The sequence below is a fragment of the Rhinolophus hipposideros genome (assembly GCF_964194185.1).
Source record: "Rhinolophus hipposideros genome assembly, chromosome: 1".
Classification (NCBI taxonomy): Eukaryota; Metazoa; Chordata; class Mammalia; order Chiroptera; family Rhinolophidae; genus Rhinolophus; species Rhinolophus hipposideros.
Genome location: NC_138047.1, coordinates 3,822,439 through 3,849,421, shown reverse-complemented (window position 1 = coordinate 3,849,421; position 26,983 = coordinate 3,822,439). Strand labels below are relative to the sequence as shown.

General features: G+C 44.9%; 1 protein-coding gene across 2 annotated transcripts in view; it reads right to left on the bottom strand.

Annotated features, from left to right (window-relative positions):
* Positions 1–26,983, bottom strand: part of DIP2C (disco interacting protein 2 homolog C) — a 337,740-nt gene that overhangs the window by 27,131 nt on the left and 283,626 nt on the right. For both annotated transcript variants that reach the window (XM_081055544.1, XM_081055545.1), the window contains 7 exons: positions 20,356–20,479; positions 19,755–19,876; positions 18,379–18,490; positions 18,185–18,294; positions 13,106–13,236; positions 4,903–5,071; positions 2,737–2,907 (listed from right to left, as the gene is read on the bottom strand). In XM_081055544.1, coding sequence (XP_080911670.1) covers positions 2,737–2,907; positions 4,903–5,071; positions 13,106–13,236; positions 18,185–18,294; positions 18,379–18,490; positions 19,755–19,876; positions 20,356–20,479 — 939 coding nt within the window. The remainder of the gene's footprint in view (positions 1–2,736; positions 2,908–4,902; positions 5,072–13,105; positions 13,237–18,184; positions 18,295–18,378; positions 18,491–19,754; positions 19,877–20,355; positions 20,480–26,983) is intronic.

Genomic DNA, 26,983 nt, shown 5'->3' with positions numbered 1-26,983 from the left:
TGGCACAGCTCAGCTCCAGGTCCAGTTGCCATTGCTAGTTGCAGGGGGCGCAGCCCACCATCCCTTGCGGGAGTTGAACTGGCAACCTTGTGGTTGAGAGGACGCGCTCCAACCAACTGAGCCATCCGGGAGCTCAGTGACAGCTCAGCTCAAGGTGCAGTGTTCAATCTTAGTTGCAGGGAGCACAGCCCACCATCCCTTGTGGGACTCGAACCAGCAACCTTGTGGTTGAGAGCCCACTGGCCCATGTGGGAATCGAACCAGCAGCCTTCGGAGTTAGGAGCACGGAGCTCTAACCACCTGAGCCACCGGGCCGGCCCCGGTTTTGTCTGTTTTGAGGGTAAATGCCTCTTTCTCCAAGGCGCCCTGACCTACGGTCTGAGATGCGGACGCTGCCGACGATGAGCTTTACTTGGAAGGAGGACTTGGTCATGACAACACCATGGACTCGTATTTGATGGCGATTCCCACTGTGGCTCTTTGTGGATGAGGATGTCACTCACACGACAGGTGGGGATAGAGTGCAGTGTAACAAGGGTTCACGTCCGCAAGGGACTGTGTGACCATGGGAGGCACTGGGTCCCCAACAAACTGTCCCAAGCACAGGGGACGGGGCAGTTATGTGCGTGACAACGAAATATGGTAGAAGCATGAAGTCGTGGAAGGGACAAACTCACAAGAAGAACACCCCTGGGGGTCAGAGAGCTGCCTCTGCCCTATGGAGATAGGGGTGGCCTGTTTGAGGCCCAGAGTGGCGGGATGTGCGAGGCCAGGAAGTGACAGCATGAATGACTGTAAGGCAGACAATATCATTTACTGTCAAAACATAAAGTGGGGATAGAGCAGCTTGAGGCTGAATTATGAAAGGTTTAGGATGCCATCAATGAAGACTATTCTTGCAAAGCAAAAACCAACCCCTAACTTAACCATCTAACTTTAAACCTCACGTGTCAGACACGTCTGATTCTCAGCCACAACAACCATCAGCTTTCCCAAAGACCAGGAGACCCTTGGGGAAGCGGGACTGGGCTCTGCAAACACTCCCGGACACCACAGCTTGTGAACTGCAGGGTTTGGACGCTTGGACACGGCCCCCTCCTTCATCTGGACAATGGGGTCCCTTAATGGACCAGACGCCTCTGCTGTAACAGGACTGCCCTCCTCTAGATGCCTGGAGAAACACTGGGACCCTGATGAGTAAAGGGCACAGACAATCAACTGAGAAAACTGCGTCGTCAAAAAACAACAAATCCAACAAAGCAAACATGTCCTCTGACCTACTTCAGACACAGTGCTCACTGCGGTGCTTCCATGGGAAGACAGTGAAGCGTTCAGGGCTTTAAAGATTCAGGTACAGGGTCTGGGACACTTTGGCTCTCTGTGCTTTTAATGGTCATTCTGGGAAGGTGGAGTTATGGGTGTTGTTATTTACTTATTGCCAAATATGTACTTTTTGGTTTTGTTTTCTAAAATAAATATTCTTTCATTAAAAAACAAAAAGAAATTCAGCCTATAAAAAAATTCCAAAACTTTCAGGTTATTTCCCTTGTTGTCTAAACAGTCACAACAATTCAGCTTTAGTCAGAACATTTAACAAGCCTTTCTAGGCATTTATTCTCTGTCAGGCCTGTAAAAATACAGCGGAGAGCAGGTTACACGGGCTATCTGCCCTCAGTACCTGGGCTACATTTGCTCTGTTTGTGTGGTACCATCGTCACAGATTTCAAATTTTTGCAAAAATGGACAGAAAGCATACGTTTCAGTGACTGGCCTCAAGGCTTCATACTTGCTGCCACCGTCACCCAAATTCTGCAGTCCCTCCACTTCACAGGACACCTAGCGGGGACGTCACGTCGAGAGGCCTTCCGAGGCCCCTCCCAGTCACCTCCCGTGTGTTCATGCCCCTCTTCCCCCTATCACGCTGGTCACTTTTACTAAGAACGCTTTATTCACTTACTGACAAACATATGTGCACATTCACTGTCCATCTCGTGGGTTATAAGGAAACGGTCAGTGACAGCAAGAACTCCGTCATATGTAACCACGGGTGGGGTCACAGATGGGTCACAGTGGGGGGCGGGGAGCGGGATGACTTGTGCACCTGCCATGTTCGAAGGTGAGGCTGGAGGAAGGGCCCTGGGCAGAGTGCCCCCATGCTTCCGGCCCTGCCACAGTGCTCGCCACGGACTGGGCCTTGTGTCAGCTCAGAAAGCGGGGAGTGGTGGGGAGACTCAGAAGTGGGCTAGTGAACGGGGAAAGAAGACAAGCACTTTCAGCCATGGGGAAGGCCAGCCTGTCTCAAGAGGGTGGCCTCGCCACATCTGAGCCATAGAAACACACTCATAGTTATTTCTAAGTTGTCACAGCAGCAAATACCTAAACCTGCCTCAAGTACTGAGACTTCCTCCAGAAGTCACTGTCACACAGAGAACAAGCCCTGCAAGAGACAGGATTTCTTGCCTTGACGAAACATTTGTACCTAATCTTTGAAAAACGGCTATCCCTGTTTCAAAAATTAAAATGTTCAGGACAGGATAACTGCTATGAAAGGTGGTTTACTGACAAATACAGAAGAAAAGAAAGGAAGAAAGAAACGGGACCAGTCACATGTTAGATTACAAGGTATCTTCTCAACATAGCTGAGCATCAGCCAGGGAGCGGGCTGGGCTGGAGTGTGTGTGCTTCTGTCACCAGAGCCACTCTCCCGCCAGCGTTATGTGCATCAACAACACTCACCTGTAAGCAAATCGCCAAGTTCACGCGGCAGCCAAAAGAGGTGCTGACGGCCCGCGGGTGGAGGCCCAGGTCCTTGAACAGCTTCGAGAAAGACTGGGTAAGTGCTATTCGAGGCCGCTCCTCAGCGACCACCACACACGTCCGCACGCGGGACAAGTCCAGTCCTCGTGCCTGGAGACAAGAGTGGTAAGAGGTCAGCTGTGCAAGAGCCTGGATGTATGACCTCAACCAGGACCGTCACACAGCCTAGTCCACACAGATAACCATCTCCAGGCTCCATGCATCCACTGAAACCTTCCAGGATGTCTGTGCAAAAAAATCAGCCAGTCAACCACATTCCTAGGTGATGAGGGCTGGGACAAACATATTTTAAATAACAGCAGAAGCAACCCTGAGAATGAGGGGAAACACAGGGTTCGGGGCAAAATAAAGGCCGGGCTTTGCGGGAGAAAGGAAGCATTCGTAAGCATGCCTGCAGACATGGACACAGGAGCACACACTGGAGAGAATGACAAGACCCATTTTAATACAGGACGGACAACCAACTTTTAAAAGGTAGCTCTCCTTTTGAGCCCCATGAGACTTCAAAGGTCACAGATAACTTTTGTGACCAAGGGCATAGGCTTCTAAGGGACGCATACGACTAAGTGTACCTCAGTTCTGCCCCAAATTTAGTCAACTGAGAAAAATGGCAAAACACAGGGGAGGAGGAATTCAAGGGAGTAAAACACACTCTCTGTGGTGACAGCTGGCACTCCCTGTGTGCTGAGAATTGCGGTTAAACATGAGGGGAGTGGACAGTGACGTTGACTCCAATGGCCACAGGCAGACCCACTCGGTCCTTCAAGCACCTGCAAGGTGGCCTTGGTACGGGGACAACTGACAAGGGCTCCTGAACTGAGGAGGGAAGCACAATTCAAGAAATCTTTAACACTGGAATTTAGTGCATAGACAGGATTTGATATCCACACAGTCACACAGGAAACGGTAAAATCTGGATGACACAGTGCTTTGCACAGGTGTATGTTTGGGAGGCAATGCAGCCAGATGCTTTGGCGTGCTGGACCTGGAGCCAGAGACTCAAGACTGAGTCCCAAAGTTATGAAATGCAAGAACTTGGAAGAGTGCTAAGTTCTCTGTAACTTAAGTTGCCTCATTTTAAAAAGGAAGACAATGGTTTCTATTTCAGAGACCTGTGGCAAAGGTGAAATGAGTCACTTATGATAACACTGTTCCAAATGTACACAATCATTTTGCAATGTAATACAGGTGAACATGAGTAATAGTTATGTTTTATTAATTTATCTCACTGTATAAATATGTAACGTCAGGTAATTATACATTTATTTATGTAACTTAGTATCAAAGTTATCTTGCATTTTACTTCCCAGTTCAAGCTTAATACACTAGGTGTGAAATGGGAAACAAAGTTCAGGAGAGACAAATGCATCCCTTTGCCGTCTGTATGTGCACACACACGTAAATGTGATCTGTGCACACAGTGCCGACGACACATGTGGACGTGATCTGTGCACACAGCTCCGACACGCATGGATGTGATCTGTGCACATGGCACCCACTTATCTGGGCTGTGATAGTGAAAAGTGCTTGGAATATAAACCACGGCAGTCCGTGTGATTATTCCCTAGTTACTTAGAAAAGAACGACTCAGTTTACCAGAAAAATATGTCCATCCCAGTGTCCTTGGTTTAAATGAAGGGAGATGATATTATTGTCAGATAATGATAATTATATATTAAAACACCAAACCACTGTTCACTTAATTGCAAAAGTGAATTTCGGTGAGGACCCAGACCTACAAATCAGAGTCTTCAGAGAAAACAAAAGTGAGTGTCTGAATTCAAACGTGTGACTTCAAAACCAGTGTCAGAATGAAATTAACTGTGCTGGAGAACTAATTCAGCAACAAACAGAAAAGCAATGTAGGGCCACTCGTGTCGAGCGAGGGAATGAAACACCGTGTCTGTGTGAGCAGGGGACACACTCCCGCTGTGACCGGGTTCACAGCAAACAACCTGCAAGCTTCAGGTGACAGCGGGGTAGCCCTCGACTATTGTGACGGCTGTTTGCGCTTCAGCAGCCCCTGCAGTGGCCTCAGACACTTAAAGTGCCCCCAGGCTCTACGGGGCGGTGATAGCCGCTTACCTTGAGGGACTCTGTCTGCGAGCCCAGTCCCTTGGTACAGAGCTCCATCACCGAGTAGGAACAGAACGTGTCGCGGACTTTGTACTGACTGACGGCAAGCAGCCACAAGGCAGGGTTGGTTTCCAGCTCTGACGGTGGGATGAGGATGGACTGGTGCCCGGAGTACACACTGCAGGGGAGACAGGGTGAGCGAGGCTGAGAACAGGCCGCCTGGGGCCCAGAGATGCCCGTGGGAGACAGGGTGAGCGAGGTTGAGGACAGGCTGCCCGAGGCCCCGAGATGTCCGTGGTCCATGAGTGACAGGGCATTCCCAGCAACTCTGCTCTGAGGGACGTCCAAATACCAAATGAAAGCGTGTGTGTGAAAACATCCTTGAACAAAAGAGCCCTCGGAATTATGACCCAGGGTTACTACTTTGTTGAGCACACGCCTCAGTCATCTGAGCTGTGACATGGAGGTTTCTCTCAAGCTGACACTTAACAAACTGGGTTCTTTTCCACAGCAGAAAACATGGGGCTGGATTTTGGTAAGATGCTTGGAAGTTTAGACTGGAGTCAGCAAACTCTCTGCCTGTCTCTGGAATGGTGTCACTGGGCCACGGCCGCTCAGAGTCCACGTGCAGACTCAGCACGTGACAGAGACACAGACCCTCGACCACTCTGCAGTCTGGGAAGCCATGCCCATTGCTGTAGAAAACCGACATGCAGCGGAAATGAATGAAAGGGAACTCAGCACATGAACTCTGTCACTCAATTCTTCAGAATGATCCCAACAGATCACTTTCTAAGAATAATACGGTAAAAAGGATCTTCTAGGGACAAAAAACTCATAGATAAAATAGCACAATGGCTATGTTATGACACTAAAGCCAATTCTTCTTCAATAAAACCAACCTTACATTAAAAATTTCAGGAATGTTTACAATAGAATCCAACTGGTTTAAAAATGTAAGGAAATTAAGTTGGATCACAAAACCTACTTTAAACACGGCCCTTAGAAGGAAAAGTATTCTTCAGGGTGTTTGGGGGGCAAGTTTCCATTTTTCTTTATTTTCCATCCCAAAGTTTCATGTATGTTTGTCAGAAGGAAAGACAGAAAACGCTGACCTTTTCTGTTATCTTCTTAAAGGGTTTAATTATCTGAAATTTGTCCTTGGGATATTAATTTAGGTCATTAAAGATCTCTTTATAGTAAGGGTATATTCAAGAGATGAAATAACATTACAACAAACATGTCTACATGACAAAACACTGACAGTTGGCATGTGTTGTTTCTTACACTGGAAACATACCATATTATTCTTAAAATAACCTTCTGAGAACTATACACTTGGGGTCTGAGAACAAACCAAATGTCTCCAGGACATGGGTCCTGTGGCCGCCTGTCTCCAAGGGCCTGTGAGAGCTAAGTAAGACAGCATGTCCTCTCCCCCTGGGACCCTGGTTCTCAGAGGCAGGCAGCTCCGAGAACAGTTATAATGAGGGAATGCCCACAACTGGCTCAGTGGAAGATGCAGCTTTGTTTTGCTACCGTGGGCACAGTCTTTCAGTCCTCTTCTGTCACCTGCAGGCCGGTGTGGCAGAATCAGCATGCACATCTGGCATGACTGAACTAGAGCCTTTCTCAGTAGCTTTTAGTGAAGACGGTTATTTTCTGATAATTTCTGGAACCTGAATTTTTCTAGTTTAGATCTTAACTTCAAAAACAACAAAATGAATGAAAAGGCATTTTGGAATATTTCTCCCAGCCTGTGGCCTCTCTGTTCGCTCTCTTGACAGTGTTTTTTACAGAGCAGAAACTGTTAACTTTAATGAAGGCCAGTCTATCGATTCTTTCTTTCGTGGACCGTGCCTGTGGTGTCTTATCTAAAGAGTTATCGCCAATACCAAAGTCAGCTAGGTTTCCTCTTGTGCTATCTTCTAGGAGTTTCATAGTTTTATGTTTCACACTTAGGTTTCTAACCCACCTTGAGCTAATGTTTGCGAAAGCTGTGAGGTCTGTGTCATGATTCATTTTTTTGCCTGTCGATGTCCAGTCGCTCCAGCTCCATTTGATGAAAAGACCATCTTTGCTCCATTGTGTTATCTCTGCTCCTTTGCCAAAGACTGGGTGGCTGTATTTATGTGGGGCTAGTCCTGGCTCTCTGCAACACCAACAGTGACCCTGATGTAGATTTTGGACTCTGGGTGATGATGACGTGTCAATGTGGGTTCAACAACAGATTGTAACAAATGTCCCATCAGGTGGGCGGGCAGTTAGGGGGGAGGCTGTGTGTGAGGGGCACAGGAGGATGGGAAATCTGTGCCTTACACTCAGTTTTGCTGTGAACCTCAAACTGCTCTGAAAAGTAACGTCTATTAAAAAAATAAAAACGTGGGTAACCAGTAGAGGGAAAAAAAAAAGACATTGTGGTAACTAATATAAACAATTGTAAACTACCACAACTTGGGCACTCAGGAGGGCAGCCACACGGCTCACTGGGACACACATTACCCCGCGTGTGATATGGGCGTGTCTTCTTAACTGACAGGGTTGTGTGTTGTTCTCTTTTTTAATAAAGATTTTATTAAAACCCACCCATTTTAAGCCTAGAATTAAATGAATTTTAGTAAATTGCAGGTTGTAGAATTATCACAATGCAGTTCTGGAACATTCCATCACCCTAAACGCAGGCTTATGTCCGTCCCTTTGCATTCAGTCCTGTTTCCAACCCTCACCACAATCATTCCACTTTCTGTCTCTATAGATTTGCCTTTTCCGCATATTTCAGATAAATGGCCTCATGATACACCACATAACGTGTGGCTTTTGGGTCTGGCTTCTTTCACTGAGCACATGGGACGTTTATCAGTGTGGCAGCTGTCATCCATCATATGGATGTGACAAACAGAGTATCTACTCGCCAGTTGGTGGACATTGGATTTTTTTTAAACAAAGGCTGCTGTGAGCACTGCAAGCACCAAGTGTCTGTGTGGACACGTGTCCCTTTCTTTTTGGTAGGTGCTTACGAGTGGCACTGCTGGGTCCCATGGTAAATGTGCGCTTAAGTTTTAAGAACATGCAAACTGTGCTTTCACCATTTTCCATTCCCACCAACAGTGTATGAGAGTCTGTTCCGTACATGGCTGGTTACCGATGCTTTATGATGTGTGTTTTGGTGAAATGTCTGTTCAGATGTGCTGCCCATCTGTAAACCATGTTGCTTGTCTCTCACTGTTTTGAAAAGTTCCTTTATTTCTGTTTGGAAGGGCTTTATCGGATAGATGATTTGCAAATATCTTTTCCAGTCTGTGACTTGTCCTTTCACTTTCTTAATGGTGTCTTGATGTATAAAAGTTTTAAATTTTGTTGGAAGTCCAATTCATCAACATTTCATGTACATATTGTGCCTCTGATGTCATATCTAAGAGCTCTTTGCTAACCTAGAACAATGAATATTAACTTCGATGTTTTCTTCTAGTAGTTTTATACTTTCACTCTTACATTAAGGTCTGGGATCCATGCAGAGTTAATTTATGTACATGATGTTAGGTAACTATTTAATCTTTTTGCATATGGCTGTCCAATTTTCCCAGAATCATTTATTGAAAAGATTGTCCTCTCTCCATTGAGTTGCCTTGGTTCCTTTGCTGAAAAATCAAATCACCAAACATCTAAGGGCTTATTTCTGGACTCTCCATCCTGTCTCAGTGGGTATTTTATGTGCCTATATCTTTATGTCAGTATCATGCTGTCTTGGTTATACTAATAAGTGTTGAAATTGGGTAGTCTGAGTTTGCCAACTTTGTTATTCTATTCCAAAATTATTTTGGATATTGTGGGTCCTTTATTTATATTCTAGGATCATGTCATCAATTTTGGCCAAAAAAACCCCCAAACAAACCTGGCTGAGATTTTAACAGGGATTACATTGAATCCCTAGACCAATATGGTGAGAATTTCCATTTTAACAATATTGAATCTTATAATGAGTGAATATCAACTATCTGACATGCTTTTTAAAACATGTATTAAAATATTTAAAATATTTTCGGGTGACTTTGTTGTATCAATGATTCTTAGATAAACCCTTTTGTACTTCATGACTGAAGGAAACTTTAGGATGAAGATATAAAAAAAAAATTGTTTGAATTATTTAAAAACACTTTGAAACAATTACAAAATTACAGAAAAGTTCAAAGTAAGTAAAAATAACTTCCCCCTGGAGTCATCTGAGGGTGAGTCACTGCCCCTGAACACTGGAGGGGGTATTTCCCGCAAGTAAGTGTATTTTCCTCTGTAAGCCAATTAAGACATCAAACTCAGGAAACTGAGACATTTTTTCCATCTAAGCCTCAGACCCTACTCAAGTTCTGCCTAATGATACCACACAGCGAAAAGATGAAGTTCAGAGTCTCTGCTGCGTGAAGCTGACAGCCAGCCCTGTCCGGAGCTTCCTTGAGCCACGACCACGACGTCCGTGGAGCTGACAGGCAGTTATGCTGCAGAGTGTCCCTCAGTTTGAGTGTCTGATGTCTCCATGATTAGATGCAGGACACATGTCTTCAGACACTTCTTTTCCTCGTTGTGAGCCTCCCAGTGACAGTGTCCCACTGTTGACCAGCTTCACTTTGACCTCTGGATACAGGCTTCTGTTCTGTGAAACCTCCCCCCTGCCCTTTGTAATTAACACCTACCAGGTAGATCCTGTCCCTCGCGGTGCTTGCAATATGTTCATCTATTTATATCTGAAGAGTCAGACAATTTCCTATTTTATTCAAAGTGTTAGTAATCTACTACAACCTTTATTCATTTTGACGCTCAAATTGCCCAGTTTGGCCAGTGGAATCCCTTTCAAGCTGGTGCTTTGGTCCTTTCGGTCCCCATCATTCTGTGAGCACTTCTTGTTTTCTCGCACAAAAAGACGTGCAGGCCATCTTGTAGACTTCCTGGGACAGCCCTGGAATCAGCCATTTTTCGAAGGAGCCTGGTTCATTTGGGAGGAAAATGGCATGTGCCATATTTACAGACGCTGGGCGCTCCTCACTATAGCTGGCTGCTCCCAGGTCCAGTTCTGACACACAGACAGGGGTCCTATGAGGTCAGTGGTTCCGAATAGGCTTCCTTCTCCATTGGCCAAATATGTGTGAGGTCACTTTGGCTCTACTGTTGGGATGGAATATTCTGAAATGTTTCCCAAGAAAAATGTCACCCACAGTGAAATGCCACTGCATTCTAGATTGAGGCAAAAATCATTAAAATATTTTAATTGTTCAGTTCTATTTGCCCTCTCAAAAAGTTTAATTGTCCTAACTAGAATGTTAGTGTTTTTTAAAGATACAGGACTATATTTTAATCCAATCTAATACTATTAAATATTATGAATGCATCAAATAATTGTTTCAGAAGTGTCTGAAGACATGAGGAAATATCTACTACAGACGATTAAGGAAAAAGGGAAATTATGAGCCATTTCATGCTGTTGCATATCGGTTTTATAAATACACTGATGCACATTTTCAAAATTGTACGAGGTATGATGAAACAATACCGTGAATGTTTAAAAAAAATTATTATAGCAAAGGACACATTGCTATTAATCCCCCTCAAAATACTCCCCCTCGCTTTGAACACACTTATCCCATCATTCTTGCCACCTTCTGAAGCAGTTCTGGAAGTCCTCTGTCGTGAGTTCTTTAGTTGCTCTGTCGTGGCTGTCTCCATGTCCTGAATCGTTTTTACTTTGGGGAAGAGCCAGAAGTCGCATGGTGCCATATCTGGTGAATAAGGTGGATGAGGACACACCGTAATGTTTTTATTTGACAAACTGCCATATACCAGAAGCGATGTGTGACAAGGAGCGTTGTCATGATGGAGGATGATTTACGGCACACTTTAAAACACACCTTCTCTCAACCGACTGACTGCTCACACCTGAATGACTGCACCGAACAAGTTGAAACTTGTCACACTGTTACAAAGCCTCGATGCGCCACTTCTCGTATTAAAGATCCCTACCTTTCCATTGGATGGCACTGGGCAGCAGCATTCACTGTATTTTCTGATCACAATGGAAAGGATCCATGTTACACATCGCTCTGGTATGGCAATTTTTGTCCAATAAAAATATTACGTTGTGTCCTCATCCACCATATGCACTGCATCTAGCACCGGCTGTTCACAAAGTCAAAATGAGTCAGGACATCGAGGCAGCCATGACAGCGCAACTAAAGACACTCATGAAAGAAGACTCCCAGAACTGCTTCCGAAAGTGGAAAGAATGATGGGATAAGTGTTTCTGAAGTGAGGGAGAATATTGTGAGGGGGATTAGTGGCAATGTGTCTTTTACTGTAATAAATATTTTAAAATTTAAACATTCACCATATCTTTTGATCACACCTCATATGTGCACTTAAAGATTTATGAGTGAACTCATGTGTTGTTTGGTGTTTGCTTTAAAATGTTCCATATAAAAAAGGGACAGAAAAATTAGAAAGATGGATAAAACAAAACAGGCAACAGGTGAACCCTGTGAATCTGGACGGTGGGCACTGGAGTCCACTGCAGCATTTATACACTTGCTGTGTTAATAAAAAAAAAAATGCTACACTGCATAAGAAGATAAACTCAGAAAGAATATATGCCAATTCTAACAGTGAAGATTTCATGGTATCAGTAGGTGGTATGATTATTGATAGCTTTATTTTCTTCTTTATATTACTCTGTATTTTCTAACATTTGTACAGTGAACATATATGTTTAACAGAAAAAAAATGGCAGTAAGCCTCCATGTTCACCCTCTCTATAAACACCGGCTATCAGCCTGGCTCCACAGGAGGTGAGGGCAGTGTGACTTGGAGAGGACAGTGGACCTGGAAGAGAGGACAGTGTGACTTGGAGGGGAGGTACTGTGACCTGGAGTGGAGAACAGTGTGACCTGGAGGGGAGGACAGTGTGACATGGAGGGGAGGGCAGTGTGACGTGGAGGGGAGGACAGTGTGACCTGGAGGGGAGGACAGAGTGACCTGGAGACGAGGGCAGTGTGACCTGCAGGGGAGGGCAGTGTGACCTGGAGAGGACAGTGAACCTGGAGGGGGGGCAGTGTGAACTCTGGAGGAGGGCAGTGTGACCTGGAGGGGGGCAGTGTGAACTGGAGGGGAGGACAGTGTTACCTGGAGGGGAGGGCAGAGTGACCTGGAGGGGAGGACAGTGTGACCTGGAGGGGAGGACAGTGTGATCTGCAGGGGAGGGCAGTGTGACCTGGAGAGGACAGTGAACCTGGAGGGGGAGCAGTGTGAACTCTGGAGGAGGGCAGTGTGACCTGGAGGGGGGCAGTGTGAACTGGAGGGGAGGACAGTGTGACCTGGAGGGGAGGGCAGAGTGACCTGGAGGGGAGGACAGTGTGACCTGGAGGGAAGGGCAGAGTGACCTGGAGGGGAGGACAGTGTGACCTGGAGACGAGGGAAGTGTGACCTGCAGGGGAGGACAGTGTGACCTGGAGGGGAGGACAGTGTGATCTGCAGGGGAGGGCAGTGTGACCTGGAGAGGACAGTGAACCTGGAGGGGGAGCAGTGTGAACTCTGGAGGAGGGCAGTGTGACCTGGAGGGGGGCAGTGTGACCTGCAGGGGAGGGCAGTGTGACCTGGAGAGGACAGTGGACCTGGAGGGGGAGGGCAGTGTGACTTGGAGGGGAGGGCAGTGTGACCTGCAGGGGAGGGCAGTGTGACCTGGAGACGAGGGCAGTGTGACCTGGAGGGGAGGGCAGTGTGACCTGGAGGGGAGGGCAGTGTGACCTGCAGGGGAGGGCAGTGTGACCTGGAGAGGATAGTGGACCTGGAGGGGGGGCAGTCTGAACTGGAAGGGACGACAGTGTGACCTGGAGAGTGGTGGCTGCGTCCATCCCACCTGCATCAGGGTGAACCCTGAAGGAGGACAGCACCTGGAACAACCACTAATTTAACACCAATTCCAGACCAGGGAGAACTGTTAGGATTTAAAGGCGAAAGAACAAAGCTGGGGGCCTGTGAGTGCTCTGCTTGGGAAAATATGAGTTCCCAACAAACAGCTCTCAGAATGTCCCCAGAGGCTGCCATCTCTGTGGCTTTTAGCATTCTTCACAGAGACTAATTTTTTCAATGCCACAGAATGTGGAGAGCAGTCAGCCTGACAGGCAGGCTGAGTGGGGGTGTTCATTGTTTGGCAGATATTTAAGGGGACACTCACCTGCAGAGGCACCACAGGACAAACCCGAGTCCACAGTAGGGGTCCAAGCAGATGGCCACTTCTCTAGAGGGGTAGAGCTCGCACTGTAGCTTAATGGATCGGCAGAAGGCACTGGTGGCTGAGTGACACATCTACGAGACAGCAGGGCCCAGGGTCAGCAGGACGGGTCGCGCGGACAGTCGTGTTTTCTGGGCGAGAGTGGGCTGCTATGTGCTCATCAGCCTTCCCGTCCTAATGAGAAGGCCACACACACAACCTCCTGGTCCCCAGGGCCTCAGCACTCGAGCAGCTGAAGCACAGAGGTGAGTACGCAAAGGCTTCCTCTGTCACCCGCCGTAGCACCCCCTCCCTGGGCAGGGACTACATCTTATTCATGTTCATCTCCAGGCCCCATACTACGCCTGTCATGGCACAGGGGCCAGCAGAGTGTGTGGGCTGTCTTGGGGATCAGGAAATGAGACTCAGAGAAGGTACAGAGATGGCTGAAGGTCACAACACGTCTGAGCTGGAACCAGAGTCCGGTGCACTGAGACACTATCATGTGACAGCAGCCAAAATCTACTCTCAGCCCACCATTGAGGGACAGGAACGTGCTTCCCCACTTCCAGTGTCAGTCCCACTATGGTCGGTATGGAACACGATTTATTTTAAAGTGCTGTAGAACATATCTAATAAAACCAGTTTTCTCATAGAAGCTTTTTAGTCAATCAAACCTAAGAGGAAAAGGAAAGTGGCAGAAGTGCAGGGACCGGTCCCAGGTCCCAAGTTAATGTGATGCAGCATCAGAGAGGGACTCTAAAAGGACCAGTAAGAGGATCACAACGTGCAGGGGACCCCGCAAAATGCCTGGGAAGCGTTCGCTGGTCACTCCAGTGAAAGCTGTTTGAAAAGCAGCGTGCGAGAACCCTTGCACTCAGGGTCACTGGGACAAGCCCTGCCCTGGAGGTTTCGCACGGGTATTTTGACTGAATGTATACGAGCAACGTCTAATTACTCTAGAATCGAACACAAGTAGCTCTTTGTCGCTTGCTTTTTAAAGCTGCAATATTTAAAGAGGAAAGGAGGCTGGCTTTAAAAACCATTCCTTTAGCCTCCTGCCTCCTGGATCAGGAGTCAGTAAAACCCGCACTACCCGAGTCACTCACTCAGGTTAGCAACTAAATCAGTGCTTACTGAAGCATGCTCTGTACAGGCACTGCCTGCAGTTCGACAACCCAGTGGTTCCGCTCAGCTCAGCTAACAAGAAGAAAGATAGCTACCCAAGGACTTGTTAGTATCAGGCTTCATATTAGGTACTTGGGACAAAAAGAAAACAAAAAACAAAAAAGTCCTGCCTGTGTCCTCAGGGGCTTGCAATCTAGTGGAAATTCAGAGACAGCCTGAGAGCTGTGCCTGTGAGCACAGGGAACAGAGCAAAGAAAGGACCCTACTGTATATCACCCTGGGGTTTTCAGAGGGTTCTGTCCCAATTCTAACGAGGACACACTTGTACTTGGATAAAGAATGGTTTCCCCAATGGAATTTAACAGCTGTATACAATGTCAGAGGGGTAGCAGACTGGGGGGTGGGTTATCACTTTGTGAGGGGTGTAAATGTCTATTACCTTTCTTTGTACACCTGAAACTAAGAAAAAAATTATCAGGAAAAGAAAGGATGGTTTCCCCAAAGCCCATACAACAAACGCTGATGTTCTCCTGTAAAAGAGGCATGCAGAGTGGGGACAGCACGTGCAGGAATCAGGAGGACGCCGCCTGGGCTTATTGTCAGGAGGTGTCTGCCACAGATCTTGGGCCGGTTTGGCTGAAGCAAAGTATATGCCCACTCTCGGGTGCACACCAGTTAAAGTGCACAGGAAAGTGTGCAGAAGCATACTCAGTGGGAGGGAGGGCCACCCGAGTTCTTAGATATCCTGTGGGAGCCACAGGTGATCCACGCAAACTGCAGGTGCGCTGCGCATCTCCTACCTGATTTCCTCAATGACCCCCATGGACCCACCGTGTTTCCCCGAAAATAAGACCCAGCCGGACCATCGGCTCTAATGCGTCTTTTGGAGCAAAAATTAAGATAAGACCCGGTCTTATTTTACTATAATGTAAGACTGGGTATAATATAATGTAATATAATATAACATATTATATTATAATATCATAATAATAATTTTTGCTCCAAACAATTCATTAGAGCTGATAGTCTGGCTAGGTCTTATTTTCAGGGAAACACAATAACACCTATTAGGAATCTTCAGAATTCAAATTACATTTTTAAACAGGTAATTTTATAAAACTTAATTGAACATATAAACATATATCATGGGTGTTATACTAAATCAGATACTTTATAGCCCATTGTGGGGAAAACAGTCTTCCAGAAAATCTTCTCTCTCACCTCTTGGTATGTAATTGAACACTCAACATTTTGTCCAAAAGCTGAAATTAAATTGGAATTTCTTCCTGAGTAAAATGGTGACCTGTTCAAACACACAGGTAGAGGGATTTCCTTCTGGAGAAGACTCTAAGCCAGATGATTTCAACTTTATTTATGCCTCTCAGTATTTAAACCAGATTAAATGACATCACAATGTATTTCATTTCAGGTACTCATCAAATAAATTTAACGGTCAAAAGTTTAAGAAAAATGTTTAGGAATTTGACAGAAAGTCTAGTAGTTCACCTCTCTGAGATTTCTAGGGTCTATACTTATACTAACTGGAAGCATTAGGAAGCCATAACGTAGATTACTTTATCTCTGTTTCAAGCAGAAATATCTTTATTGAATTAGGGTTTAATATTATAGCTCCCACTTCTGTAGACCATGAAGAAAATGTATGATCAAAAGTGCGTCTGTCTTTTGGTTATGACAGTAGGAGGCTCAAAATTAATTTCAGTACTATAGTAAGCATGGTCTGAACATGTATCTTAATTTTTTTTTAATTTAGAGAATTATTTTATTGTATATTGTACTTTATTTGGTGTATCACCTCAAATTCTACTAAAAATCAGAGGAGAGAATTCTAGGAACATGGTAGAACAGAAACCCCAGGAATGTCTGTCAGTGGGACAACTGCACTAGCAGAATCTGATGTAAACAGTTTAGGACTCTCTCTAGGGTCTGTAGAAGGCTTACAACTTCCAGAGACTTCAACGGTAAACTGGAACTAATTTGGGAGGAATTATGAAATGCAAGGCTACAAAAACAGTTGAGGGAGTTTATTAGATTGATACTGCCATGAAAGAAATTCTCAAAAGAGCTTTGCAGGTTGTATAGAAGGACACTAGACATAAGTCGAAGGCACTTGAAGAAATAAAGATCTTAGTAACAGTAAATTCAAAGCAGTTATAAAAGCAAGTATAACTGTAGCAATAGTTTGTAAATCTACTTTTCCCCACATGATTTAAGAGACTAATACATTAAAACAAAACAACTGTTAGTCTAAAAACTATTATTATAACTTTGGATTTTAATTTCACATTTTCCCAACATAAGTTAAGAGACCAACGCATTTAAACAAATTATTACTGTATGTTTTGGGACACACGATGTATAAAGATATAATTTTGTTACATCAACAACTGAAAAAGGTGGGGTTGAAGCTGTACAAACACAGTTTTGTATGTTATTGAAGTTAAGTTGCTATAAATTCAAAATGGAATGCTACAACTTTAGGATGTTAAATGGCATCCCCATGGTAACCTCAAAGAAAATAGCTATAGAATATACACACAAAGAAATGAGAAAGGAATTAAAATGTTTCACCACAAAAAAATCAACTAAGCACAAAACAAGAAAGTAATGCAGAAAATGAGGAATAGAAAAGCTATTAAGACAAATGGAAAATAGCAAGCTGTGAGAAGTCCCTTCTTATCACTTTGAATATAAATGGATTAACACTCCAATCAAAGACAGAAACTGGCAGAATGGATAAAAACCATGATCCAACCATATGCTGCCTACAAGAGATTCATTTTAGATCAAAAGACACAAATAGTTTGAAAGTGAAAAGATGGATACAGATATTCCATGCAAATGGTAACCAAAAAAGAAAAGAGGTAGCTATACTAATATCAGACAAACAGACTTTAAATCAAAAAAAGTTATAGGAGGAAAAGAAGGGCACACACCCAAAAGACTGACAGAAGCGTCTGGATGAGAGATCTGAACACCCATGTTCACAGCAGCACTAGTCACAGGAGCTAATACATGGGAGTGACCCAAGCGTCCACCGACAGATACCTGGATAACAACACGTGGTGTGTACAGGCTACGGAACATCACCAGCCTGAGAAAGGAAGACAATCTTGCCACATGCGACAGTAAGGAGGGACCCTGAGGACACTGTGCCGAGTGAAATGAGCCAGTCACGAGAGGACAGACACTTGTGATCCCACTTCTATGAGGTACTCAGAGTATAAAAATCTCAGACAGGAAGTAGAAGGGTGGGTGCCGGGGGCGGGGGAGGGGAAAGCGGGAGTATAACAGATGAAGGTTTCAGTTTAACAAGATGAAATGAGTTACATGGTGAGTGATGGGGCTGACGGCTGTACTTTTGAATGTATTTAATACCAGTGAAATGTAGACTTTAATTGGTTAAGATGGTAAGTTTACATTCCGTGTATTTTGCCACAATAAAAAAACTGGAGAAGAACATGGACATAGCAAGAGATGTGAGCTGAACTGCATAAAGTCAGCAGTCAGACTCCAGAGGTAGACAGTGGGGACGGGCTTGCAGAGGATGCAGAGAATTTAACAGCTCCTTGACTGGGATGGCCCTAATTCTGGGGACAAACAGCCTATTCACTGATAGGAAAAGGGGTCATTGCAGCTGCTATAAGCAGCAAACTGAAAGTCATAACGAAACCCGAATTAAAAAAGCAAGAAGCTACCAGGTAGTTTTCTGATAGTTCGTTGGGACTCGGGAAGCAGACAGAGAGAAACAGGCCGCTTCCTGGTGGGGCTAGAAGGCTGTGCTTACATGAAGACTTGGACCACTTACAGAGAATCGGGCAGACTGGTTGAGCGCAGTGGGCACGCCTGTGCACGCCCACCCACTCCCGGCAGGCCCCCAGAGGCCCCGTGGCTCACCTTCACTCCCGCTAGCATCCCCGTTGTGGACACGCTGAAGTCCAGGTAGGCCAGCGTGTCGGGGTTGGACGGCTTGTAGATCTGGGCCGGCCGCTTCTTTGGCAAATCATCTGGAGAGCAAAGCGGAGCAATAAGCCCATCTGCTCACGGGAAAAGCATGGAACAACAAGCGCTCGGGCCGCTGGCAGGCTGACCTGTGTCCAGAATGGGGGGCCACGCCCTGACGTCCACGGCCGCAGCTGCCTCCCTGGACCTTAACAACTTACAGATGAGTTGTGTTGTCATCAAGCAGGCAGAACGGCTCACCTGAGGGGCAGAGGGCAAAAGAGGGAGGTGAGCTGTAGACAGCTGTGCACACGCATGTGCTTCCTGCTCACATGTGCTGCCCATTAACACATGGCAACCTGCGGCGCCCAAAGTGGCTGGACCAACAAGAGCGTGGCCACCTTGTGAGGAGCCAGAGTGGCCAGCGGGGGCTCAGGCAGCTGGGAGTCTGACCTGGAGGCCCAGCGTGTCAGGATATTGACACTGTATGCAGATCTCAAGGGCCCTGCGGTCCCTGGAAACTCCTAGAGCCGAGAAGGGTCCACAGTGCTGTGGTCACACTCAGAAAGGGGCTTCTGAATGCAGTCTGGCACCGTTAGCTGTCCTACTGTAAGTCCACGTGTGTCCACAGAAACAGGCAGAATGACGGTGAAAGTTCTAACACATAGCGACTAGAAAGTACTCCCCTGTGGTGTCCCCACACTAACCTGTCCCTCGTCTCCTCCTCCAAGGAGACATTTCCTGATTCCCTTAAACTTCCCCAGCATAAAACAAATAAAAACAAATCTGCTTTCAAAACAGGACAGGACACCACCAAATGTTGAGGAAAAGACTTTACAGACTTGTCACGCGGAGTGTCATGTGGGGGTCTCAGCTCTCGCTCCCCACATAAGAACGCAGGACATGGTGAAGCCAAAAAGGAACACCCACGGAGCCACAGATAGGGGAGTCACACCACTATAGTCTCACTGGCGGCTGGGTTGGAGACACAGGAAGCAGGAGCCACACTATCCGCAACCCGCCATCCACTTCACTCTGCCAACCAACCCCACTTGCTAGCTGCAGTCCGCGCTTGCTAGCTCAGCCACCATCTTCTTGCTAGCCCCCATTTTCTGCTAGCATAGCCACGGCAGTTATATTAGTGGCCAATGGCTCACTGGTTACAGCTGACGGCCAACTAGCTACAGCTGATGGCCATGCAATCACAGTTGATGGCCATTTACTACCTGACCACCTTTCCACGTGAGGCCGAGAGCCTAGAAACTGCACTCCTGGCTCTGTCCCTACAAAATTATGTGGCCTTTTCACTTGGTTGGCCTGGGTGACCTCAGGGACGGGCCCTGGGGAGCTACACTGTGGAAGGGATGTCCAGATCAGAGGCTGCCCTGTAGTCCTACATGCACCCAAAGGGGGAAACTTGCTTCACAAGCTGTGGTCAGGTCCTGGGCAGAGGCCGTGTATCGCCCCGCTGTCCCCCCGCCATCCCTAAAGCCCAGCTCTGACCTACGGGGCTGGGCGCGGTTACCTCCACGATCATCTTCACGGTGGGCAGCGTGGTGGCAATGTTCTGGGGGTGTGGGGGACGCACGGTGATGGGCACACAGCCCGCATACAGGCAGCCGTAAAACGCTGTAATCAGGTCTATTCCTACGAGAGAAGAGAGGGTCTCATGGAATGGCTGGCGCCCCAGCAGAACGCTCATCTGGGAGACGTCAGCGGGGCATGTGACAGCGAAGAGCTCGCACACCCTTCCCATCCTGAGGGTTTGGCTAAGCTCTGGCTGCAACTTCCACCTGGCCCAATCTGCAGCCCTGAGGTGCCGAAACAGCCCTGAAGTTCAATTTCCGTCACTCCTCTAAGGAATTACTCAAGGGTGATTATCAACCTATCAATTAAGAACTTAACTACTATTGATTAAATGGATAACCTCACGTAGCTAATAAAGCAAGTTTAGACACATAAGTCTTTGTGAAAGGCACACAGCTTTGGCACAGTCCCTACCAGTGATAGTAACTAGACGCATGTGAGTACAGGGTGAGGTGTCGGGGATGACACTGCAGTTCAGGTCACCAAGCACCAACACGTGCAGTGAGGTGGCTGGAGCAGTGGCTGGCCCTGCCTTTTACCTGGAGGGTAGACGAGAGCAACGTGGTCCCCATCTTGCAGGCGCCCCCTCTCCATCAGCAGCACGGCTATCTTCTCCGCTCGTTTGTGCAGCTGGACACATGTCAGTGAGTTCGCTATTGTCCCCTGAGTGTCACAAGACAAAGGGGAAGCCAGGTTTCCTTCACATAACAACTTTAGTGAGATGACCTATACAGTTCACTTATGAAAATGTACAATCACGTGGATATCAGTATATTGACACTTGTGCAACCACCGGCCACTTATAGGGACTTTTCATCAAGACTCCAAACCGTCCGCTGTCACTTCCCTCCCTCCTCTCTAGCCAGGAAGTACAGCACCAAAGAGGCATCCAGCTATCCTTACATTAATAAAATGTATTTACAAATAATCACTTGACCTAAACTAGCTAAACTTACCAAAAAAAAAAAACATCAAAAAAAACAAAAAACCAAAACAACAACAACAAAAACCTATAAATTTTTGGTACTTAAGTGTAATTGCCATGGGCAGTGAAATTAGCAGTCAGCCTGCAGGACCCTGGAAAATAACACCAATTAAAAGTGTCTATTGAGAAAGACCACTTAGAAACATTTAGTCTTCCTAGGCTGAATCATGAAGAATTACAAAATCTAAATAGACCGATCACCAGTAAGGAAATTGAATCAGTCATCCGAAACCTTCCCAAAAGCAAAAGTCCAGGACCAGATGGCTTCATTAGTGAATTGTACCAAAACTTCAAGGAGGATCTAATACCTTTTCTACTCAAACTCTTCCAAAAAATTAAGAGACAATACTCCCTTATGAGGCCTATATTACCCTGACACTAAAACCTGGTAAGGATAACACACAAGAAAATTACAGACCAGTATCTCTGATGAATACAGATGAAAAAAATCCTAAATGAAATTCTAGCAAATCAAATACAACAATGCATTAAAAAGATTATTCATCATGACCAAGTGGGGTTCATCACAGGGGCACAAAGATGGTTCAACATCTGCAAATCCATCAATGTGATACATCACATAAACAAACTAAAGGACAAAAATCATATGATTATATCAATAGATGCAGAAAAAGCATTTGACAAGACACAACGTCCATTTATGATTAAAACACTTAATAAAATAGGTATAGAAGGAAAATACCTTAACACAATAAAGGCCATATGTGACAAACCCTCATAATTAACGGTGAAAATCTCATAATTAACGGTGAAAAACTGAAGCCCTTTGCTGTACATTCAGGAACACGACAGGGCTGTCCCCTATCACCTCTGCTTTTCAACATAGTGTTGGAAGTCCTTGCCAGAGCAATCAGGCAAGAGAAAGAAATAAAAGGCATCCAAATTGGGAATGAAAAAGTTAAAGTATCACTCTTTGTAGATAGCATGATGCTATATATAGAAAACCCTAAAGACTCCACCAAAAAACTAGAAACAATAAACAAATACAGGAAAGTTGCCAGATACAAAATCAACATACAAAAGTCCGTTGCATTCCTATATACTAACGATGAAATCTCACAAAAAGAAATTTAAAAAAATTCCTTTTGTGATTGCAACAAAAAGAATAAAATACCTAGGAATAAACTTAACCAAGGATGTGAAAGACCTATATGCTGAAAACTATAAGACATTTTTAAAAGAAATTGAAGAAGACACAAAGAAATGGAAAGACATTCCATGTTCATGGATTGGAAGAATCAACATATTTAAAATGGCCACATTACCCAAAGCAATATACAGATTTAATGCAATCCCCATCAAAATCCCAATGGCATTTTTTAAAAAGAAATAGAACAAAAAATCATCAGATTTGTATGGAACCACAAAGGCCCCGAATAGCCAAAGCAATCCTAAGAAAAAAGAACAATGCTGGAGGTATTGCACTCCCTGACTTTAGCTTGTACTACAGGGCTACAATAATCAAAACAGCATGGTATTGGCAGAAAAACAGAAACACAGAAAAATGGAATAGAATTGAGAACCCAGAAATAAGACCACATAAATATGGACAGACAATTTTTGACAAAGAAGCAAAAAACATACAATAGAGAAAAGACAGCCTCTTCAACAAATGGTGCTGGGAGATTGGATAGCCACATGCAAAAGACTGCTATCTGTCACCACGTAACAAAATTAACTCAAAATGGATCAAAGACCTGAAATGGATAAGACCTGAGAAAATAAACTGCATAGAAGAAAATATAAGTACTAAACTTATGGAGCTTGGGTTCAAAAAGCATTTTATGAATTTGACTCCCAAGGCAAGGAAAGTAAAAGCTAAAATAAATGAATAGGACTATATTAAACTAAAAAGCTTCTGCACAACGAAAGAAACCATCAACAAAATAAAGAGGCAATCAACCAAATGGGAGAAGATTTTTGCAAAAAACGCCTCCGATAAGAGGCTAATATCCAAAATATACAAGGAACTCATACAACTCAACAACAACAAAACACCCCAATTAAAAAATGGGCAGAGAATTTGAAAAGACATTTCTCCAAAGAAGATATACAAATGACCAATAGACATATGAAAAAATGCTCAACATCACTAATCATCAGAGAAATGCAAATAAAAACCACAATGAGGTATCACCTGACCCCGGTTAAAATGGCTATCATCAATAAGAGGAATAGTAACAAGTGGTGGAGAGGCTGTGGAGAAAAAGGAACCCTTATATACTGTTGGTAGGAATGCAGATTGGTGCAACTGCTATGGAAGGCAGTGTGGAGGTTCCTCAAAAAGTTAAGAGTAGAATTACCATATGACCCAGGAATCCCTCTCCGAAGTATCTACCCAAAAAATCTGAAAACATTTATCCATAAAGACATACGTGCTCCAATGTCACTGCAGTTTTATTTAGTGTGGCCAAGACATGGAAACAACCAAAATGTCCTTCAATAGGTGAATGGATAAAGAAGTTGTGGTATATATACACAATGTAATACTATTCGGCGATAAGAAAAGACTATATAGGAACATTTGTGACAACATGGATGGATCTTGAGATTATCATGTTAAGTGAAATAAGTCAGATAGAAAAAGCAGAGAACCATGTGATTTCACTGATATGTAGTATATAAAAATGAAAACAACAAAAGAACAAGACAAATGAAGAAATAAAAACTCTTAGACACAATAATTTACTAGTTATCAGAGGGTAAAGGTGGGGGTGTAAATGAGGGTAAAGGGGATCAAATATATGGTGATGGAAAGAGAACTGACTCTGGGTGGTGAACACACAATGTGATACATGGATGATGTAATACAGAATTGTACACCTGAAATCTATATAACTTTACTAACAACTGTCACCCCAATAAACTTAATTAAAAAAAAAAAGACCACATCAATGTCAAGGACGTCACCAAACAAACACCTCCCCCTCAAAAACAGTAGAAAAAGAAACTAAAGAAAAAAATGAACTGTCAAAAATTCATTTCATGTAGATTTTTAAACATGTCTGAACAAATGGAAAACACATTTGCATTGACAAAGGCCTTAAAAACGGTTGTTAGGGAAGATTAGTAGCAATACAGACACTAAGAAGTAAAACCTATGGGATTTACAGTTTAAACTGTAAAGAAAAGTGTGGCTACATTGCAGATATGAACAGACGACCAACCCAAAAACGCTTTTCCTGAGGACGCACTTCACCACGGAGGTACATTTGCATGAACTCTCAGGCATGAAGAGATCACTGTCTGCAGCTATCTAAAATTGCTTCTTTGTGATCAAATCCATTTAAAGTGATAACAGAGAATTAAGAATGAGGAAACTGTCCAGCAGTGTCCACGTCAGGAGAACCCTGCAGCTGAGAAGTGACTCTGCCCCTAAACACTTGTGTTTAGGCCACAGCTCCCCAGGAGTGTGAGTGGGTAACAGGGGGAGGGCCAGATACAGAGACCTCGGGGACCCGAACGCCACATGTGCAGGAAGAAGTCCAAAGGGGTCCAAAGGGGTTGGCTGCCGACTATGGGAGTAGATGTGGTGTGGATAAGAGAGACCAGAATCTTCAGGCCATTAAAGGACAATGGTGATCTGGTGACTGGTGGCGTCACGGGGAAAGACACGCCTGCACGGGCTGGCGTGAGCGGGCCTTTCTAACCACCGGGACACAAACAGCAGCACCTGAGCTTTGCAGAGACAAACATTCACAGAACAAGTGACACTTTTCATTTCCCAGAAAAGCATGAAATGTCACAGGTGAGGGGTCCATGAGGTAGTAGCCATTGGTTACCTGGCACCATCAACATTCATGGGAAAGATGGGGTTTCTAAACAGAAACTCACCACCCAAGAAGAAAGTTCTAGCACAAGCGGTCTCACCAGAGAAGTCAGGTCTGACTTTCCCTAAAAAAGATCTTGGACATGGTCATGACAGATGACAGCCCGTGCCGGGAAACCACTGTCCAGTCCCTGCCACGGACAACACATATCAGTGTCACTCACGAAGTCTGGCACCATTCTAGGGTTTTACATTTCGTTGAATAATGACAACTAAAGAAATATTGAGGAATGAAGAAAAAGCCAAAGAGGATTTATATTTTAAAATTCTAAAGAAGTTGCTACAAATTATAAAAAGGTTCAAAGAGTTGGCAATGTTTCTGTTAAAAAAAATAACAGATGCTGTTTTGTAGGTAAACACGTCCCCACAATGTAAGCTTCTCGTGTTTGCAGTGAAAGGTGTCCTGCTTCCTACCACAAATGTCACACACGACCCATCCTGTGGACGGGAGAGTGGCGCAGCCAACAGGAGCCTCGCTCAGTCAGGTATGAGCGCTTGTACCTCATGTGAGCTGTGATCGGGGGCCGAGGTCACAGTGCACAGAATGCGCCATCCAGGCGGCGAGGCTGGTGGTTGTTGGGCCACGTGATGGAATAAACAGTGTTATGGATACGAGGCCTGACAATTAAGTTTGCAAACTCATCCTAGAAAAAGTGCTACATGCCTCACTGCTGAATATCACTATGGTCACCTTCGAGGGACTCCCCTTGGGAAGCTATGCACTGACGCCAGTGCCTAATCCACCCTTCAAAGCCATTTTGGAACTCTTTTTCTGGAATGGCCATCAGAACTGTCATCGTATTACCCTTGATGTCCTGAATATCATCAAAATGTCTTCCTTTCAGTATTTCCTTTATCTTATAAAGAAAGAAGTCATTGGGGGCCAGATCAGGTGAGTAGGGAGGGTGTCCCAATACAGTTATTTGTTTACTGGCTAAAAACTCCCTCACAGACAATGCCTGTGAGCTGGTGCATTGTCGTGATGCAAGAGCCATGAACTGGCAAAAAGTTCAGGTCGTGTAACTTTTTCACACAGTCTTTTCAGCACTTCCAAATAGTAAACTTGGTTAACTGTCCAGTTGGTACAAATTCATAATGAATAATCCCATTGATATCAAAAAAGGTTAGCAATGTCGTTGCAACAAGTTCATGAACTTAATTGTCAGACCTATAGTAAGGCAAACTATTAGAATTTCACTAGCTTTTCACCTTATGTGTGCCTTGCATTATATTTACATCAGACAGTGATGACCTGGAAGATTGATTTCAGTGGAAGCTGAACTTGTAACAACCACAGAAATGATGCCCCTGACCTTCAGTCCAGGTTGAGCGCTTGTGATGAGAGGCCATATGGGGTGGGAGGGGGTGGGGACAGACTCCGGACTCAGCCCTGATGCCACACTGCCGAGCAGGGCTCAGCATGTCGCTGCCCCCACATCAGGTCCACAGGAAAAGGTGGGCTGCGTGTAAGGGCCCCTTCTATGTACCCCACTCTCCATGCTTGGCTTTGGTCTCCCATCTCTTATTTCTGATGGAGTCCCTTTCAGGGTCCCAGGTGATGAGGCAAAAAAGGAGTTAACAAAAGTGAGCCTAAAGCGGGACTTCCCAGGCCTGCATCCCTTCCCCAGGGACCGCCAAAGCTCATCCCCCAGAAATAAGTCAAAATGTCCAAACATTCCCAAAAAGAGGAGCTAAGACCCGACTGGTTCTAACTGGTTCCTCGCACATGCGCAAACTGCTGAAACCTCCCTGTTCCTTGAAGTCTAGCCTCGTTGTAATACAAATAAAATAAAATGAACATTAAAGCTTGGCCAATCTCTGCCTCTTGGGTTTTTCTGTATACATTATGGGTAAGAGCATGTGCAGAAAGAAACTAGTTATATAACCAACATATGTCAATCAAATGACCTCAGAGGGACGTCACATCTCCCGCTATAAGAAAATTTATCTACCCATTGGTAATAAGAAAAAGTTAGCCTAGAGTACAGAGCAGCTGTCTCCCTGAGACACTGCCAGTTTCCTACCTCTTAACCGTAATAAAAACTTCTCCTTGTCTTTTCACTTTTCTGTGCCTCGTGAATTAATTCCTTCACACTTTGCGAATGACCAGGGGTATCAAAAGACAATATACCAGTCACCTCCAGTGAACACGTTTTCCCAAACATCCAGTGTCTGGCTATAGCAAGTGACCGACCCTGGGTCAGGAAATGCACATCACACGGGTTAATGGAGATTAAAGGAAATTGTAAAGTAAAGTAAATCAATACCTTAATTTATTTGATGTATTTTAATTATACTTGTAAAATAGAAATGATTTTCATTCTTAGAATGA